Genomic DNA, 17,677 nt, shown 5'->3' with positions numbered 1-17,677 from the left:
AGCCTCCTGCCCTGTGCCATCCCCGCCCTGGAGGAAACAGGGTCCCCTGAACCCCTCCGTAGCCCTCATCGCTGGGGCAGGGGGTCTGCCTGCCGGGGGGGCAGCCCTGGTGTGGGCTGCGGAGGGAGGAAGAGGAGGGCTGGGACGCGAGGCTGAGGCAGGGCCGCGCAGGAGCAGGCTGTCGTCACTTCCTCTGGCCGCCCGGTGCAGGGCCCGCGGGGGGAGCGCGGAGCAGGCAGGGACGAGCCCTGAGATGTCAGCACCGTTCATCCCGCTCCCCGCTGCAAACCTCCTGGAACAAGCCCGGGTCGGACACAGCCCCCACCCAAGACCCCCCCACCCCTGGCTGTCCCCCTGTCCTGGGGGGTCCGGCCCCCGAATCCCGGAGCCGGTGCAGCCGAGGATGGCGGTTTCCACCCCATGCATCACCCCATGCATCGACCCTGGCCCCCCACAGATGAAACACCCGCTCCCCCCCGGCCCTGCAAACCAGGGGGGTCCCAGCAGCCCTCTGACCACCGTGAGGCAAAGCTGCCTCAGCCCGGCGGGCTTTGGCCAAGTGGTCCTCACAGCTTTTCCTATGAGAAATCAGGGACCGGCAATGGCGCCCTGGTCCTGCTGCGTCCTCTTGTCCTGCCTTGCCTCACTGCTGCCCCAGCAGCTCCCGGCTGGCCGTGCCGAGCAGTCCAGAGTCACGCTGGGATGTGGAGACGCCTGAGCTGGGTTCCTGGGGGAGCTGGTTTCTGTATTTGGCATCTTCTGGAGGGTTCAACGTAGGGGGAATGGGGCTGCCTCCAACATCTGTCTGCCCACGTCCCCGCGTGGGGACACATGGGTGCAGGGCTCTTGTCACAGGACCAGCAGGAGCCATGGGCCAGCACCAGGGTGAAATACAAACTCTGGGCTCAATTTTTGAGTCAGATTTGCTGAGTCTGATATTTACCATAATTATTAACAATAATCCTATTTATACCCCAGAATCACTGGAGCAGTTCCATTCCCAGGGTATGAACAAGCAGCAAAGAGCCGGTCCTTGCTGCAGGGAGGCCACCATCTAAAGCAGCTGCGGGATTCAATGGTTGGCACCAGCACAGCCCGGCAGCCAGCACAGGCCAGGGGGCTCGCGAGGAAGCGCTCGCTCAACGCCAGCGTCGGTGGAGAACCGCCGCGGAGCCACCACCGGCCCCTTCGGCACGGCCTCGGCAGACGTGGGGTGGGAGGACGGCGACCCCCTCCTTGCCTCCAGCCATGCAGCTGCTGTGCCTGGCTCAGATCTTCTGCACATAGTTCCCAGGGAAAAGCCCTTCCTTGCCATGAAGCCGGCCTTTCCACCAGCCGGAGATATCTGGGAAGGGGGGGAAAAAAAGAGCCAGGTCAGGCGCGGTGCTGCCATGGGGCACAGCGGGGAGGAGCTGGGCAGGGCGGGAGCCCGGCGGTACCTTCCAGCAGGATGTCAATGATGTCGCCCACGTTGAAGCTGAGCTCGTCCACGTCCTGCCCGATGTACTGGTAGAGCGCTTGGCAGCGCGGCACGGCCGCCTTGGGCTGCGGCTTGGGGCGCCTGGCCGGGGGCGGCCGCTGGCTCACGCTTCGCTGGCGCTGCATGCTGCGGGACCGGGAGAAACAGCGTTCACGCCGGGGAGAGCGGGAGGGCGCAGGATGCGCTGCACCCTCCTTCCCATCCTGCTCTCCCCCACCGATGTGCACTGTGCCTGCAGCTCTGGTGGGTCCTCCCAGTGCAGGGACTGGGAGAACTGGGGTGTGCAAGAGCCTGGGAGGTGCTGTCCTGCCAGCAAGGCCAGATGGCCCGGACCTGGTTGGGCTGTCACTCGGTCGGGCAGCTGAGCTGCTCAGAGGGGAAAGAGCATCTCCTGGGACCGGCAGCAGTGGGAGGGGAGGACGGGGGGGACGGGGGACATGGGCACCAGTACGGGACCTACCCGGCCACCCCCTGGTCAGGCACGTTGAGGAAATCCATGTTGTGCTCGGACGGGGGCCGTGTCTTCGGCTGGCGGATGGCGTTTTGGGGGGGCAGCGCTGCGGCTGGTGGCCCCCGCGCCTGCTTCTGGGGTGGTGTGTAGGTGTCCCGCTGAGCCCGGCCATCGCTGCGCGGGAACTGGGGTGCCCCGTTCCTGCAGGAACCTGGAAGACCCCCCGGGATTGGTGCATTACAGGGGGCCCACGCTCAGCCTGCACCCCCCAGGAGAACAGCGTTGGCTGGATCCAGGCTGGGGTCCCCCCTCCCCGGCACCCCCCTCTTTGGCACTGTCCTCCTCACCTCTGGGTGCTGGTGGGGCGCTTTGGGAGGGCGCTGGACACCTGCTGCCACCTCTGCTCTGCGTTGCCCCCTTCCTCGTGGGCTCTGGGGGGACACGAGCCCCCCGTTAGGTGATGGTCCTTGGAGCCAGCCGGGAGGGGCTGCCCCTGCAGTTTGCGCCCAGCCACCCTTTTCCCCAAAACACCCCATGCTGCCCCATCACCCGAGCAGAAGCGGGTCCCTCCTGGGTGAAACAGGAACCCCGCAGGGCTGGGGTACACGCCGGCTCGCCCTGATGTCCCCCAGCCTCTGGCCGTGCTCTGCAGCCCCGGCGCTCCTGTCCTCCCCCACCCCCCAGCCCCCCGGGTGCCCTGGCGCTCACTGGCATTCCTGGGGAGCCCATCCCCGATGCTGACTGTAAGGGTTTTGCCTCCGGCTTTGAGGGTGGCCACGTCGCCCTGTCCTCTGACGAAGGTGACATTGCGGGTGCCGCCACCGCCCCAGCCCTCCTTCTTCACCTGAAACTGTAGTCTGGGGGAGAGAGAGGGGCCGTGAGGCCACAGGGATGGGACCCCATCCTGCTTTGTCACCTCTCCCGGCCTCCCTCCTTACGTGTCCTTGAAGGAGAGGCGCAGCTTGGTGCGGGTGAGCTCCTCATAGCGTTTGCACAGCAGGCTGATCAGCTCCGTCTTGAAGATGGACTCCAAGAAATTGTCGGCATTGTTCTCGTGGAGGATAAAGAAATCATCCTGCCTGGTGCTGGGAGAGCAACCCCAGTGCGGGGGCATCAGCGGGGCAAGGCTGGTGCCAGCCGGCGCTGAGGGGGAGCTGAGAGACCTCGCTGGGCCTGGGTCCACCCCGAGCAAATTTGGAGGGCGATTTAGCTGGAAACCTCCCCAGCCTCCAAAGCCCCATCTGCAAAGCGCTCTGCGGGGAGCCTTCTCCCCACAGCCCAATGCCCTGCTGCCTCCAAGGGCAAGGGGCCGGCAGCTGGCAGGGGCCACCGGCACACGGAGAGGCTGATGGAGCTGATGGGTGAAGCCCGACCGCGCAGACCCCCCCCACGGAGCCCGTGCTAAGGGACGCACCTCAGCGAGACGCCGCTCACCGCCTGGAGCTCCACCTTCTTCTTGAGCACCTCCTTGATCTGCCCCTTCTCAGGACCTTTCTTTACCTTCTCCCGCCCGATCAGGTAGAAGTACTTGGGGGTGAGGATGAAGTCCCGCTTGATGGGCTGGGAAAGGGCAGGAGCAGGGGGTGAGGGGGTGTTTTGGGGGGACATGAGCCCTGCACACATCCCACCCAAGGGCAGCCACCACAAGCCACGGCTTGGCGTGTCCCAAGCCTCGAGAGGCTCCGCATACCTTGAACCTCCGGTCGTACTTAGTGATGGAGTCGGCGAAGTCTATCCGCTCCCGCTTGGCCAGGAACTGGCGCAGCTCCGGCCGCTCCTCCATGCCCAGGTAATCACCCACAAAATTCCTGTTAATGCTGTTCCTCCTCCGCTCTTTGAAGTTGTAGAGGATGTTGGAGGCTGCGTGGGACCCCGATGCGACGCAGGTCAGACAGGGCTCTGTGCTGGTGGCTCAGCCCTCGGCTCAGCCCTCGGCCCCTGCCTGCCTGCCCTCCCAAATCGGCTGTGGGAGCCATTGCACGGACTGTGGCAGCAAGAAGTGGGGCCGTTTTATGCCACAGGAGGAATCTGAGCTGCTTGAGCTTGGCTGGCTTCGAAACCCATTAATCACCCTCAAAAAGCTTGTGCTGGGGGAGGGAGGGAGGGAGGGACCCAGCTTTCTGGGTTTTCCATCTTGATTTTTCACTGCACGCTTGGGAGGGTGGGAAGACACCCGCGGTAGGGTCAGGAGGTGACCACTGGCCTTTCCCATCCCTCTGCAAATGCTGACTCTCAGCTTCTCCTCTCCATCTCAGTGCAGGCAATGAAATGCAGAGGGAGACAGCGAGAGGCTCCAGTTTCTGTCCTACGTCCCCTCCCAGGGCTGGAAATAGGAGCGAGAAATCCGTGCCCTCCTTTAAGATGTAGGAAAAGATCCCGGGCATCTCATGGTGCCCTCCTCACCCCCCTCCTTGTTAGTGCCACAATTAGGAGCCGGGCTGCTGCTCTCCTGCTCTGGCAGCTGGGCTGTCCCCATCAAAGGGCACCCTAAAAGGTGTGCTGGGGTTCCGGTGTCCCCGTCCTCGCCCAGCCTTACCCTCCTCTCGCATCTGCTCATACTTCCGGATGGCGATGTGCCGGCGCCAGGCCTTCTGGATCACCCGGGCAAAGCCGTCGAATTTCCGCTCCCGCATCTCTTCAAGGAGGAAGAGCTGGGGGGGACACGGGGTGCTGAGCCCGGCCGGCCAGGGGCCCCCAGCCCCCATGCTGCATCACTTCTCCCGCACGTCAGCAGCCCAAACCCTCCCCAGCGCTGCCCAAAGCGACTCTCGGCTGTGTGCGGCGTCCCCCGGGGATGCTGGGTTGCGGGCGAGAGGCAGAGCCGGGTCACCTACCGATTCGGGGTTCTTGACAAACACCTTGCTCCGACCCATCTGGTACTGGTCTGGGTCCATGTTGACGGAGCGCAGCAAGTGCTGCACCCCTTGCCGCTCGTCCCCACGCCAGGACGGCCATGTCTCGGGGGTGAGGATGGCGTAGCTGCCAGGACAGGGGACGTGAGTCACGGCCAGGCTGCGGGGACCTGCCATCCCCCGTCCCGGTGGTCACTCACCGTTGCAGGAATTTGTGGAAGAGGCGGCGGTAGGCGAAACCTGCCCGGCGCACACGGATGTTCTCCTTCAGCCCCAGGTACTCGACTTGGTGCTTCACCCTGTGGAGCCGGGAGGGACACCCTCGCCGTGGGATGGCAGGTCGCTGGGACCTGCCCAGACCCCTTGGCCACCACTTTGCACGGGGATGCCCATTGCGAGGGGCCTCTGTTACCTGCTCTCCTCCCAGTCCCGGGGCTTCTTGGTCTCGTTGGGCTTGATGCAGCGGATGTAGTGTGGCGTGCACTTCATTAGCGTGTTCACCAGGTCATTAGCCTGTTTCTGTTGCAAGGATTTACCTCTGTAGTGTTAAAGGCATTGGTGGGAGCCCATCACCCTGCTGCCGCCCCAGAGGCAGCTACTGTCCTGCAGCCTCCGGGACGTACCTTGATTTTGGAGCCCGCGGTGGTCGGTCGTCCCTTTTTGTCAGAATCGAGCTTTTCTGGGAAAAGCATCCGGATGAAGCCGCTGAAAGGCAGGTGACAGTCCCTGGGTGAGAGCCGCCAGGCTCCCCAGGCTCAGCAGGTGCTGAGCTGGAACCAGCTCCAGCTCTGCTTTCTGCTGCTGAGGAATCCTGCACTGTGGCTGACCCTGTCCCCCCCGACTGCCCCCAGGCTGAGCAGGATCGGTGCCGGTGGGTGAGCACCCCTCTGCCCAGCCCCGCAGCCCCTGGGTGCCGCTGTGCTGGATGCTGCTGGTGCCCGCGGGGCGATGCAGGATGCTGAGCACCCCGAGCTATGGCTCGGGCAGAGGCAGAACCAGCAAAGCTTTATGGTCTGGATGTTGAGGATGCTGCCCTCTGCCCCAGCCCTCTTGGACTGGCCCCTGGGACCACGGCGCTGCCAGGACTCACTATTCGCTGCTCTGCATGAGCTCGATCAAGTCGGTGAAGAGCACGTCCCGGTTGCGCTCGCAGAAGCCGTTCACGTCGTAGGAGACCTGGGGACAGGAGGGTAGCTCAGCCCCATGCCACTGTGGCCAGGGCCGTGGGGTGCGGCGTGTGGGGCGTGGGGTGCCGTACCTTGCCTGCATAGTGGTGGATGACGAAGCCTGAACTCCAGCTGTTGAAGTGCTCGTGGGTGCCCACAGCTGCCTGCAGCTTCTGCAGCAGGGTCTGGTCTGCCCCCTCGCCGGTGGCGTGCATGGTGGCACAGACGTCGTCCAGGACGCTCATGATCCCAGGGGGGTTCTGGGAGAGGGAGAGTGAAGCCATGGGTGTCCAAAGGCTGCGGGCAGGGCCCGATCCTGCATCTGGCCGCACTGGTCAAAGCTGCTTCATGCTGAACCGCAGCTTAGGTTAATGACGTAGAGCTGCTGCTCTGCCAGGGATGCTCCCCGGCAGGACTGGCTTCTGCCACCTGTCCTTGTCAGCACCCAGCCCATCCCATCCAGCACCCCACGCCCTGGGTGCCTCGGCTCCCTGAGAAAGCCTCCCCCGGAGTACGGGTCCCCCACTCACCAGCTTGTTCTCTATCAGGTCGCACACCACCTTGTTGTTGAAGTACTGGATCTGGGTCCACTTGATCCCCTCCTGCACGTATTCCTCCTGGGGAAGCGCAGGGAGAGCTGGGTGAGCCCCCAACCTATGGGATATGCTGCAGCCCCCCTGCTCCGGCCGTGGTGCTGGGACTGGCGCAGCCCCACAGTCCCCCCCGCCAAGCCCCCCCGTACCTGCTCTGCCTTCAGGGTCAGCTCTATGAAGATCTGCTGCAGCTTCTCGTTCACAAAGTTAATGCAGAATTGCTCAAAGCCATTTTTCTGCAAAAGGACAAAAGATGAAAGAGAAGATGGGGCTGAGTTGGCTTCTGCTCTTCTCACTGCACTGGGGGTCCCCAAGCAGCAGAGCCTTTGGGTGCTGCTCTTGGGACCCTTCTTGGGGCCATTGACTGCTAACAGCCCCCTGCTCCAGCCGCTCTCCTTGCTGGGGGAGCAGTGAAGGACATTCCCCAGCTGGGCTCCTACAGCAAAGTAACACATACCTGGAATATTTCGAAGCCGTAGATGTCCAGCACCCCGATGCTGTACTCCTCATATGGCTTCTGCATAGCCCGGTTGATAGACTGCAGGGAGAGACGGGACAAGCCACCTTCATCGTGGGCGTAAGGCGGTGGGGCTGGCTGCACGCGGGAGCGGATGGTGAGCATCCCCTCTGCACTGCGGCCGTGCTTGGCCCGGCCTGCCGGGACCACACACCTCCACGAGAAAGTCGAAGACGCGCGCGTAGAGCCCCTTGGCCAGGGCGTCCCGGGTGTAAGCCGCCTGCTCCACGTTGAGGGTGACGGTGATGGACTCGGAGCGGCCGCCCCACTTGCTGTCCATTTTCCTGCTGGTGACCTTCTCGTTGAGGCGGTCCTGGTCGATCCCCAGCAGGTAGGCAGGGAAGGCCAGGGCTGGGCAGAGTGGGGGGGGGGCGGTCAGGGCTGCCTGCTCCCTGTACACCCCCGGCATGCTGCCCGCAGCCGCTGCTGGACCCCCTAGCCCTGTCCGAGTGCGAAGGACAGCAGCGGTGCAGCGACCGGGAACGTGGTTCTCCCCCTGCTAAATCACAGCAAGTGACTCCTGGCATCTGTCCCCTTGCTAATTAAGCTCTGGTTGTGCCATTTGCTCGCTGCCTCAGTTTCCCCATGTCTAACGTGGGGTAGATGCTGACGCTGCCTCTCTCCTCTGCCAGGGGATTTGTGCTACGGAGAGTTTGCAATTCATTGCCAAGGGTCTCTGCGAGCACCTGAGGCAGGGGGAATCGGCTACTCACAGTCAGCATTTTCCACCCGAGCGTAGTTGCCTTCCTCCCGAAAACTGATGTTTCCCAGGTGGAGGATCCCTGCCACGATCTGCAGCACCAGCTGCTGGTCCTCGCCCTGGATGCCGATGACCTGCATGGCGTTCTGGGGGCAGGGGGAGCCCGTCAGCCCCTGCCCGGCCACAGCCAGCTTTGGGGACTCCCCCTCCGGGGTACTCACTATGGTCTCATGGAAGTCGCTGCGGTCATCCGTGCCCTCCACCTGGTACGTGTCCGACTGGTTCAGGTAGTAGTAATAGTCTGGGCTCATGATGCCCAGGTTCTGCCGCTGCTCTTGGGATGCTCCTTCGATGAGCTGGGAGAGAAATGGGAGCTGCGGTTCCCCGGCCCCTGGCCCTCACGGCAGCCCGGCTGGCTCCGTGCCCCCCGTACCTGATAGTAGATGTGGAAATTCCTCTCACACTCGTTCTGGCTCACCACCCGTGACTTCTCCAGCAGAAAGTTGGAGATCTTCCCCCCGTCGGGTTCGCCGCCCCGGCTGAACTGGATCTCGAAGTACTTCCCCTGTCCCGGCACAGCTCCCGCTCAGAGCCATGGCCCCGGCCAGCAGGACCCCTCACTCCCCCTGGCCCTGGCTTCTCTCCCCCTTCTCCCCCACGCTAGGAGCATTGCTGGGACAGACCCTGGCCATGGCACTGACCCTCTGCACCTGCCCTGGTGACTTACGAAGCGGCTGGAGTTGTTGTTCCGGACGGTTTTGGCATTTCCGAAGGCTTCCAGCAGTGGGTTGGACTGCAGGATGATGTCCTTCACGTGCTGGGGGCAGAGGAGGGAGAGGGCTGAGCTGCTCTGCGTGCCACCATCGGGTGGGGGGAGCAGGGGGCCAGGGCGGTGGCGAGTGGCTGGGAGGTGAAGCGATGCATGGCGGCGTGGGGGGCACAGCCATACCTGCACTTTCTCTCCACCCCCGGACACTTTGGAGATGTAGCCCATGATGTATTTCGCTGCCACCGTTTTCCCGGCCCCGCTTTCTCCGCTGTGCAAATGTCAAAGCAGAGGAGACGTGAAATGGCCCCACCAGAGTCGCCTGTCCTAGGGTGCTTTGGGGTGGGATGCTGGAGCAGGGCTGGGGGTTGATGGTGGGTGACGGGGGCCGTGGCCTCCCTCCTGCCACATTCTCTGAGCGTGTGGCAGTGCTAACGCTGGGGACGGGGCTGCCCGGGTGCTCTGGGGAGAGCACCCGGGGGCAGAGCGGGGCCAGAGCAAGGCTGGGTGAGGAGCTGCTCCGGTTGGATTTCTTGTTGCTGGATTTTGGAGGGGAGGAGGGAGGCTTGGGAGCCTCAAGGGGAAGTCTCTGGCCTTGTCCCGCATCCTGACCATGCCCCTTGCGACACTCAGCCGGAAAGGTGCATTGCACAAGGCTGGGTCCCTGCCTGGACAACCCAGTTGCAGCCCCGGCTGGTGCTCGTGGCCCAGGACGCCAGGGTCCCTCCAGGCACCCCCATGGGCTGGGTTCCCCAGGACCCACCACTGGGCTTCAGCCGCCTCTTGCCGCTGCCCGGTTGCTGTGTTTAGCCAGGATGCCGCCAGGGTGTGGGGAGAAGGGGTGATGGAGACAGCCGTCCCCGGAGCGGTGGCATGGGGTCCCCGGCTACGCTTCACGTAGCCCCTACCTGATGATGACGCACTGGTTCTCCCCGTCGATCAGCATGTTGCGGTACATGTTGTCGGTCAGAGCGTAGATATGGGGGGGATTTTCATACTGAGCCTAAACAGGGGACAAGGACAGAAGTGCTGAGTGCAGAGCAGCCATCAGGTCCCCGCCCTGAGCCCCCTCCCCAAATCCCCTTAACTCTGCCCACGCATTGCACAAGGCAGTGGCACACAGCAGGGATAGGGGATTAGTCTCTTGCCACAAACACGAGCTAATCAGCAGCATGTCAGATGTTTTTTCGACTCTCCCCTCCTCCTTGGGAAGCTCGTTGTGGCAGAGCTAGTCACTTGGGCTGGATTTTACCATATTTGGGTTACTTTGGTGTGTATTTATGAGCTGAATTTCCCAGGAATGTGGATTTGCTCCTGAGTCTCGTTACTGACTCTCCATCAATGTGTTTGGGAGCACTGACCCCTGCAGCACCCAAAGGGCTGGGGAGGACGGGGACACTCATGGGACACCCCCCAGGTGTTTTGCACCAAACTAAACCCAAGGAACCCTTGGCCGACCCCGCCAGCTGGCACGCAGCAGCCTCACCGCCCCCTGGTACAGCTCGATCTCCCGGTCAGTGAAGTACGGCATCTGCTTGAAGGGGTTGACAGAGATGAGCACCGGCCCAATGTAGGTCTGAGTGGCAGGTTAAGGTCTGTGCGTCCTTTCCCATGTCCCCCCTTCCCACTGCCCCTTCCTGCCCCAGAGACAGCGTCAGTGGGAGCAATGGCAGGAAGGTGGTTGCGGGGCTCTCGGCCTCATCCTGGAAGCTGCACCAGGAATACCACGATGGTTTTCAGCTTGGGTGCAGGCAGAGCTGCTGCCATGACTTGGTGCTCTCCTGGCCATGGGGCCCGTGGTCCCTTGGCCCTGGGGTGTCCCCTGCAGCGTGCAGGGTACAGCAGGAGCATCCCCTCAGCTCCCTGGCCTCTGGCTGAGGATCGGCTCCAAAAGCAGCATTTCCAGCATCCTGCAGCCTCCTGGAATTCGCCCTCTGCTCAGCTGCTCATGCTCCATCTGCGGATTTTGCAGCAGGAGACCATCTCCATTTTACAACCAGGGAAACTGAGGCACGGAGAGGAGAGGAGAGAAACTGCCGGTTCCTGCCTTTCCCTGGCCACCCAGCCACTCCGCATCCCTCAGCCCCTGCCTGCAGCATCCCCGCATCACCCACTGTGGGCAGGGGAATGGAAAAGTGGAGAATTGTGCCTGGAAATGATGCAGCAGCAGGATGGGGATGAGCCCCCAGCGCCCCGGGGCAGGTGCTGGGGAGATTGAGGTCGGGGACGGAGGAGTGCCAGCGGGGTTACCCTGAGCCCTCGATGTCCTATTTTCAGCCCATCTGACAGCAGGGTGGGGGAAAAGCAGCCAAAGGGCAGGCAGAGAGGGGCTTTTCTGGGAAATGCAGAAGCGCAGGGTGTTGAGTCACGGCTAGACAGGGGTGCTGCATGCAGCAGCACAAAAAAAAGGAAGAAAGAGGCTGCGTGGGGTATTTTTTCCTCCGAAAAAAAAAGCCAACCCCAAACCCAACCCCTAAACACATTCAAAGCCCCAGGGCTGCCGAAAGAGTGAGGAGGACGGCTGCGTCACCGCCGGCCCGGGACAGAGCATCGCCTTGTAAGGAAAGAGCCGCATCTTCAGGGAAACCACAGCCACTCGCAGCGGCTCAGCCCCGTGCTCAGCCCCGCTGCCACCCGAGACCCCGCTGTGCCCTGCTCTGCACGGCAGGGATTTTGTCCTCTTCCCCACCAGAGCCGGCCACCCACCAGAGCTGGGGTGCAGGCGAAGCGTGTGTGATGGTGCCAGGGCGCTAAGCCGGCCACATCCCCAAGCAGGTGTGGGGCAAGCAAGGCAAGAGCTCAGCGCCTCGAATCGTGGCCGTGGGGACACCTCCCCATCCGCACTGTGGAGCCCGAGAGCTGCTGAGCCTCGTGCACGGTACTCAGCAGCGTCAGCTCTGTGATGGGAGCCAGCGACTGCAAAAGCCTCTGGGCTGGGGGATGGCGCAGTGGGGGCAACACTGGGCAGGGTGGGAGCTTTGCACCCTGCGCTGGCTTGATGGTGTCCCATGTGGCCTGACACTGGTGGAGAGCGAGGGGTGGCATCTCCTCCCCGTGTCTGCAGGGATGCTTCTGCTCCAGCCAGGGTTTGCTTGGATTTGCTGTGGGTGCAGAGCAGCCAGGGCGTGCTGTGGGCATTGGGGGGGTTGGGTGACAGCAGCAGGCGACAATGGCCACTACTGCCACTGGGGTCCAGCCCCCTTGGCACGGGCAGGTGGGCCTCCAGTGTGCAGGAGCAGTGGGAGACAGCAGATGAGGGGCTTTGCTCAGTGCTCTTTGCTTAGGGCTTTGTGGCCGCAAAGGAAGGACCGAAGTGGGTGCCAGGACATGGCAGGATGGGGGGCACGGTTGCAGTGTCTCTGCCGAGTGCAACTCAGCTTGGGAATGACGGCATTCCCCCCGCCGATCCCAATCTTGTCCCACCACAGTGTGGGGATGGGACACTCTGCAAGCATTGGGGCAGCCCCAGTTTGGCCCACGCCCTGGCAAAGCCTTGAAGCACAGCCCCGCTGCTCCCTGGCCCTGTCCCGCTGCCCCGGGAAGGATACAAAGATGTAATCGTCCATAAAACGCTTCTTGAGGTTCTCCACGATGGCCTCCTCGGAGATCTTGGAGAGCAGGACCATGTCGTCCACGCCGCTCTGCTTGACATTGTGGCTCTGCCAGTGGAAGCGCTCCTTGCTGCCCTGCGGGGAGACGACCACAGCGACTGCACCAGGGCCACTACCGATGGAGCGGGGCTCCAGGCCTGGATCTGGCCCCAGCTCCCCCTAAGCTGCTGGTAGCTATAACTGGTCTCTGCCCCAGCTCTGGCTCCAAAACAGGCACCCTCGGGTGGTGCAAAGAGGAGTGTTTTGGCCGTGCTGGGAACTTGCAAAGCTCAAAATCCCAGTGCTGCTGCACCTGGGCTTTCCCCATCCCTCTGGCCAGATCCTGCCTCACCGCAGGTTTGGCACCCCGGAGAGGAGCAGACGGGGCACCGGCAGCCTGCGGGCATGTTTGTAACATCACCCCTGCTCATTATGGCGGTAACGAAGGACTAACGAAGCAATTGCTGCGCAGGCTCTGCTTATGAGTCAAAGGGGCAGCAAAAATAACCCAGGGAAAGGGCAAAAATTGCAGCTGGTGGGGGCATCCCCGGCACTGCACATCCTCTGCACCCCCGCATCCCCTTCGCACCAGGGCAGACGTGCAACTGTGCCCCCTTACCCTTTCCTCCCTGCTGAGGGAGATGCCAGCACCCGCTTTCCAGCCGCCCCCCAACTCACCCAGCTCTGTCCTCTGGGGGACGTGGGGCAGCAGGAAAACTGTGGGCTGTGATTTAAGCCCTTGCAAGGCTAAACACAGCCCTGGGCTGGGAGGGCAGGGTAAGATTTCACCATGCAAAAAGAAAACTACTCAAAGGCCCCTTGTCCTCAATGCTACAGAGGAAACTTGTGAACACAGCCGCGGTGCCCGTGTGGCCCCCGCCGCGGTTCCCCGAGAGGGGACACCCCATCTGGACCTGCCCGCGTCTCCTCTGCACCCGTCCCACAGCCCCCGCAGTTCTGCTTTCACCCCAGCGCTCCCGGCACCGATTTCACTTCTCCTCCCCCCGTTGCCCCGGCCTCTTACTCTTTCCATTTCCCTTTTCTTCTCTTCCCCTTTTGCTTCGTTTTCCTGCTGGCTGTCAAGATTTCAGGCCTCCGGACCCTGATGCCTTTGCACTCTCCCATCTGACCCTGATTTTCGCAGGCTGCCCACAGCCCCCCGCAACCACCCTCAGACGCTCAGCACAACCTGGCACCAACGTGATGGGGGACAGAGGGACCGTCAGGAAGCACGGAGGAGCTTGGCAACATCATGCTGCTCCCCCGGCCACCTCCCTCCCTGCTGGGCTGCTGGGATGCTACCCAAAATACCATCCATGCCCCCCCAAACCCCAAGTGCAACTCAAGCCCCCATAGCTGGTGGAGGGGCTTTTGGCTTCGTTGTCCCACCACCTTCCCTTAGGACGCATGGACCTGGGTCGGCTCAGGGGGGATGGGAGCTGCTCGCGCAGCCCAAAACTATGCGGGGAGCTTCTTCTCTCCTCCTGTTTGTTGCTTATGGGCCTTTTTCTTGCCTTCCCCTCCTCTTTCTCCCCTCTATCCTAATAAGCCCCTAGAAAAGCCACCCGGAGAAACGCAGGCGGGCTCAGTCATCCACTCCAGGTCACCGTGCTGTCACCCAGGGAGCTGTCAGTGACCCCAGGAGCTGCCCAGCTTCAACCCAGCCTGGCCAAAACCTTGTGCTTCAGGTGGAAAGGAGCGGACTGGGAGGAGCCCGTGGGGAGCCTGACCCCTCGGTTCCCCGTCCTGTGCCTCCATCGCCCTGAGCCCTCTGGCACAGGCACCCTGGCCTTGCACGTCTGGTTATGGCACCAAATTAAGGCAAATATGAACATTTCCTGTATTGCAAGCTTGGCGCTTTTGAGCTGACACCCGGAGTTTCTCCTTCAGTCAAATGACTGCTCAGAGCTGTCAGCGTGCCTTCGTGACACCTCCTCTTCCTCTGGGCACAGGTTAGGTGCTTTCCTGGCTCAGCCGGGGCACCTGATGCAGCACAGCTGCAGGGAAAACACCGGCTCACTTTAAATGAAGGTTTTGTCCCGGACATCTGCAGGGCCATGGTTGTTTCCACCCTGTTTCTGGAAGCACAAAGTCTGCCTGGCTTTCCTCAGCACATCCCAAGGGATGGCATGGGGGGTTCGCAGGGCCAGGGCTCGCTAAGCTGGGTAAAAGCCTTGTGGGGAGGATGAAGAGGAAAGATGCTCCTCAAAACCCTGGCATTGCCTGAGCTCAGCGCCCAGCAAGCCCTTGTGGGATGGAGGCTGCAGACAGCATCCCTGCAGGCAGCGGGGACGCAAACTGAATTTGCTTTCAGAGGTTTGGGGCAGTGGTTCCTCGGTCCCCTCCTCTGTTCCAGGCCAAAGCGAGGAATGAGCCAGAGAGCAGCAGCTCGACAGCCGCCGCCACAGGGGTACCCAGGGAAGGGGACTGATGGGTGGCCTGGACCAAGTGCCTCTGAGAGGTCATTTCATGCTCGAGCCAAGCGGGGAGCAGCTTTCAGCAGCCCTCGGCCCGGGCTTCCAGGTGCAGTTTGCAGGCACTTTGCACAAGTGACTTTGCTCTGCCGGTGGCCCCATGCGTGACAGGTGCATGCGTGGGGACCCCCATCAGGACCCCCAGGAGCGCCCCAGCTGAGGGCTGCAGGATGGGAACCGTGGCCACCGCAGCCACTGCCTGTACCCAGGGCTGCGGATGCACCCGGTGCTCACGATAGGATCGCTGAGGCTGGGAGGGGAGCGGCCCTGCGGATTGCAAAACATCGTCTGTTTTTCTTCAAAGCTCAGGTCTGAGCCACCAAAAAAACCCTGCAAGCCCCAAGTGGGGAGCGGATGGAGCCCAAGGTGGCACTTTTTGTCTCAAGACAGGGCAAGCCCAGCTGCAGCCAACACCTTAAAACCACCGGAAACCTTGAGAAGAGCAGTGCGGGGTGTTGCATCACTGTCACAACCCCGCTAGCTTCCAGGCACAGGCAGGGCTTGGGGATGGGGCATTTCCCCCAGCGTTTTGGGGATGGGGGCTGGCCCCAGAGCTGGGCCCCGGAAGGGCTCGGGGTCGTGGCTGCACAGCCCCACGGCCCTTCTGAAGCCACAAAACATCTTCAGGTCTCAGGTGGCGGTGGGGAGGGGACAGTGTTTGTGTCTTGTCTGGGGGACAGCATCTGAGCAGCCTCTCAGAGGTGGCAACTGTGACCGTGGGTGGGAGAAGGCTCCATTTCAGCCTGGTCACTGTCCCCTTCCTGCGTGGAAATGTCTGGGGACAGCATCACTCCGAGACACGGAGGGAGCAGAGCCGTGGGCTGAAGGACATGGCTGTGGCCACACTGTGCAGACCCTTACTCCAAGCCTGAGCATCTCCCTCATTTTGAGAGCTTTCATCTTCCTCTTCTGCCTCCAGATCAACTTCCAGCTCTGGCTGCTGCCCTTCCAGCAGCCCTGTGCCCTGCCTGTGGCCCCTGTTCCCCGCATGCGCCCAGGTGCAAGGTCTGACGCTGGGCACGGGCACCCAGAGGGTCCTTCCCAGCTTGAGCCGGCCTGGGGGGGGTACGGCTGCCCTTGGCAGCCCCTGCTACCCCACTGCGCTCTGCCTGCACCACGCTTTGCCCACACCCTGCCAGCACCATGAGTGCTGAAAACAGAAGCGCTTGTGGGAAGTTGGGCCAAGAGGAACACAAAGGTTCTCCTGTGGGTACCGCACCGGCGACGACAAAATCAAAACCACTTTATGTCGGCTCAGCCTCACCACCTGGTGCCCTCCATCCTGCTCCGGTCAGTGCTTCTTGGGGCACCGACCCTGCACCCAGCACCTGGCACTCATCGCTGGCTGCTCCCAACCTCTGCACCCTGCACCAGTGCCTCACCCAGCCCCAGCTCCGCTCCCTGTCCCCAAGCCTGGGCAGCACCGTCCTCTCTCCAGCGGGGATGTCCGGTGGGCTCCTGGCACCTCACGCAAAGCAGCAAGGGACCATGATTGGTGCAGGAGAGGACAGGGCTGAGATAGCCCTGAGGTGGCAGGAAGAGAGGGTGTCATCCCCAGGGTGCCCGCGGGAGACAGGGTGGGGAGAGCCCAGCGAGGGCCCCGCTTGCACTCACCATGGTGTCCCTGCGTCTTGTACCCAGGGATGAGGCGCTCAGGGCTCCTGTCACCGAGGGCCGAGGTCCATCTCGAAGCGCTTTCCTTTTGTGTTTCTGCTGCAACTACGAATTGCAACTAATTTTTTTTTCCTCCTCCCACTTCCTCATTTCGTGCCCGTTTGCCGGGGGTGGGGAGGACAAGGGCGGCTCTCTGCTGCCGGGGGGACCTTGGGGTGCCCCTGCCCGGGGTGACCCCACCTCTGCTGCAGACTGGTGCTGCTGGTGCCGGGGGTCACCAACCTGGGTAAGTGGGTGGATGCTGGGTGGGATGCTCCAGCAGGGATGCTCAGAACCTCTGCAAAACCTATCACCCCTCCCCGAGGTGACAGTTTGGTGTGCCCCCCTCCAGGGGTGGCCAGTCAGTGTTGGGGGACGCTCTGCTTTAAGGTGGTTTTAGGAACAAGATGCTTTTTGTTGCTGCTTTTTTTTCAGGTCTTTTGAATAAAAAAGGCCACACTTGAGGAAACATTTTGGCTACAAATGGGCCGAAGGCTTTTCAGAGAGACCATCGCTGGAGCTGTGTGTGGGATGAGAGCGGTGCTTCCTGCGGGGGATGGCCACGGAGGTGTCCCCGCCGTGACTGCAGAGCCGGTGCTCCTGCAAACCCTGCACACGCACAGACCCATATTCATGCAACAGCCCTGGTGTGCAAACGCACCTGTGCAAGCCGCGGCTCATTGCGATGGTACCGCAGTGCTGATCCCAGGCTATGCTTGAAGAAGACAGCCCGTTGCGCTGAGTGGTTCCAGCCCTACCCAAGACTCTGTCGGCGTGGGCCCAGCTCCTTGGCAGTGGTCGGCACGCCAACGGAAAGCAGCCAAGAGGGGGTCAAAGAAAACAGGTATGCTGCGGCAGGAAGCCGAGGCCTGAGCACAGTTCTGCGCCGCCATGTCGTCACTGTCCCCTGCAGACCTGCCGTCCTGAGATGGCCCCTCTGCTCCCCCAGCATGGCAGCAGCAGAGCCCACAGACTCGGGAACCAGCACCCGCAGGGCTCAGCCTGCAGCAAGTCCGTGCCTGCTCAACACGCACACGGAGCGAGGGCCGTCCATGCCAGGGAGCGCTCAGCTGCTGCACAGCCCACCCTGGGGCTGCGCTCCCTTCTATTCATCCTGCCGGCATCTGATACGGTCCCCAGTGACTGAGAGGGTGGGCAGCCATCCAGCCCCGTCACCCTGGCAGGACACCCCTCCTTCTTGGGTATCAGAGAGGTTTGAAGTCCAAGATGTAAGGGAGTGGGGGGAAAGCAGGGAGATTTCCAGGGAAAGGAAAGGTCTGACACCATGTAGGGACAGCACTTGGCAGCTTTACACACAGAGATCCCATAACCACTTTTTCTTTTTTTTTTTTTTTTTAACCATATATTGGCCTCTGCATTGCAGAGCAGAGGGTGCTGGCTGGAGGACTCAGCCTCCCACCAGGGCCAGGGCCGG

At 62.3% G+C, this 17,677-nt stretch overlaps 1 protein-coding gene across 3 annotated transcripts; it reads right to left on the bottom strand.

Annotated features, from left to right (window-relative positions):
* Positions 1 to 397: 397 nt before the first annotated feature.
* Positions 398 to 16,296, bottom strand: MYO1F (myosin IF). Of its 3 annotated transcripts, XM_072845153.1 has the most exons (28): positions 16,204 to 16,296; positions 12,074 to 12,211; positions 10,012 to 10,101; positions 9,434 to 9,528; positions 8,709 to 8,796; positions 8,487 to 8,576; positions 8,193 to 8,324; positions 7,981 to 8,115; positions 7,773 to 7,905; positions 7,214 to 7,410; positions 7,000 to 7,080; positions 6,692 to 6,778; positions 6,480 to 6,566; positions 6,042 to 6,209; positions 5,874 to 5,959; positions 5,407 to 5,488; positions 5,196 to 5,302; positions 4,984 to 5,082; positions 4,766 to 4,910; positions 4,468 to 4,582; positions 3,622 to 3,791; positions 3,346 to 3,491; positions 2,870 to 3,016; positions 2,640 to 2,788; positions 2,279 to 2,362; positions 1,941 to 2,142; positions 1,440 to 1,606; positions 398 to 1,345 (listed from the first exon to the last, which is right to left on the bottom strand). In XM_072845153.1, exons 1-28 carry the CDS (start codon positions 16,204 to 16,206, stop codon positions 1,269 to 1,271), a joined length of 3,300 nt encoding a protein of 1,099 aa, XP_072701254.1. In that variant the 5' UTR covers positions 16,207 to 16,296; the 3' UTR covers positions 398 to 1,268. The 3 variants fall into 3 exon arrangements, with proteins under 3 accessions (XP_072701254.1, XP_072701255.1, XP_072701256.1); XM_072845154.1 differs by lacking the exons at positions 10,012 to 10,101; positions 12,074 to 12,211; positions 16,204 to 16,296 and adding an exon at positions 9,674 to 9,722 and having other exon boundaries at positions 399 to 1,345; XM_072845155.1 differs by lacking the exons at positions 10,012 to 10,101; positions 12,074 to 12,211; positions 16,204 to 16,296 and adding an exon at positions 9,681 to 9,698 and having other exon boundaries at positions 399 to 1,345.
* Positions 16,297 to 17,677: the final 1,381 nt, after the last annotated feature.

This window comes from Ciconia boyciana, chromosome 24, assembly GCF_034638445.1.
Source record: "Ciconia boyciana chromosome 24, ASM3463844v1, whole genome shotgun sequence".
In the NCBI taxonomy this organism is placed as follows: Eukaryota; Metazoa; Chordata; class Aves; order Ciconiiformes; family Ciconiidae; genus Ciconia; species Ciconia boyciana.
The sequence above is the reverse complement of the archived record's forward strand: the minus strand, read 5'-3'. Positions and strand labels throughout refer to the sequence as shown.

Coding starts and splice junctions, on each gene's coding strand:
- MYO1F (XM_072845153.1), bottom strand. Junction 7,411..7,772: donor TCGGGTGGAAAATGCTGACT/GTGAGTAGCCGA, acceptor CACTCTGCCCAG/CCCTGGCCTTCCCTGCCTAC. Junction 5,960..6,041: donor TCCACCACTATGCAGGCAAG/GTACGGCACCCC, acceptor TCCTGTCCCCAG/GTCTCCTACGACGTGAACGG.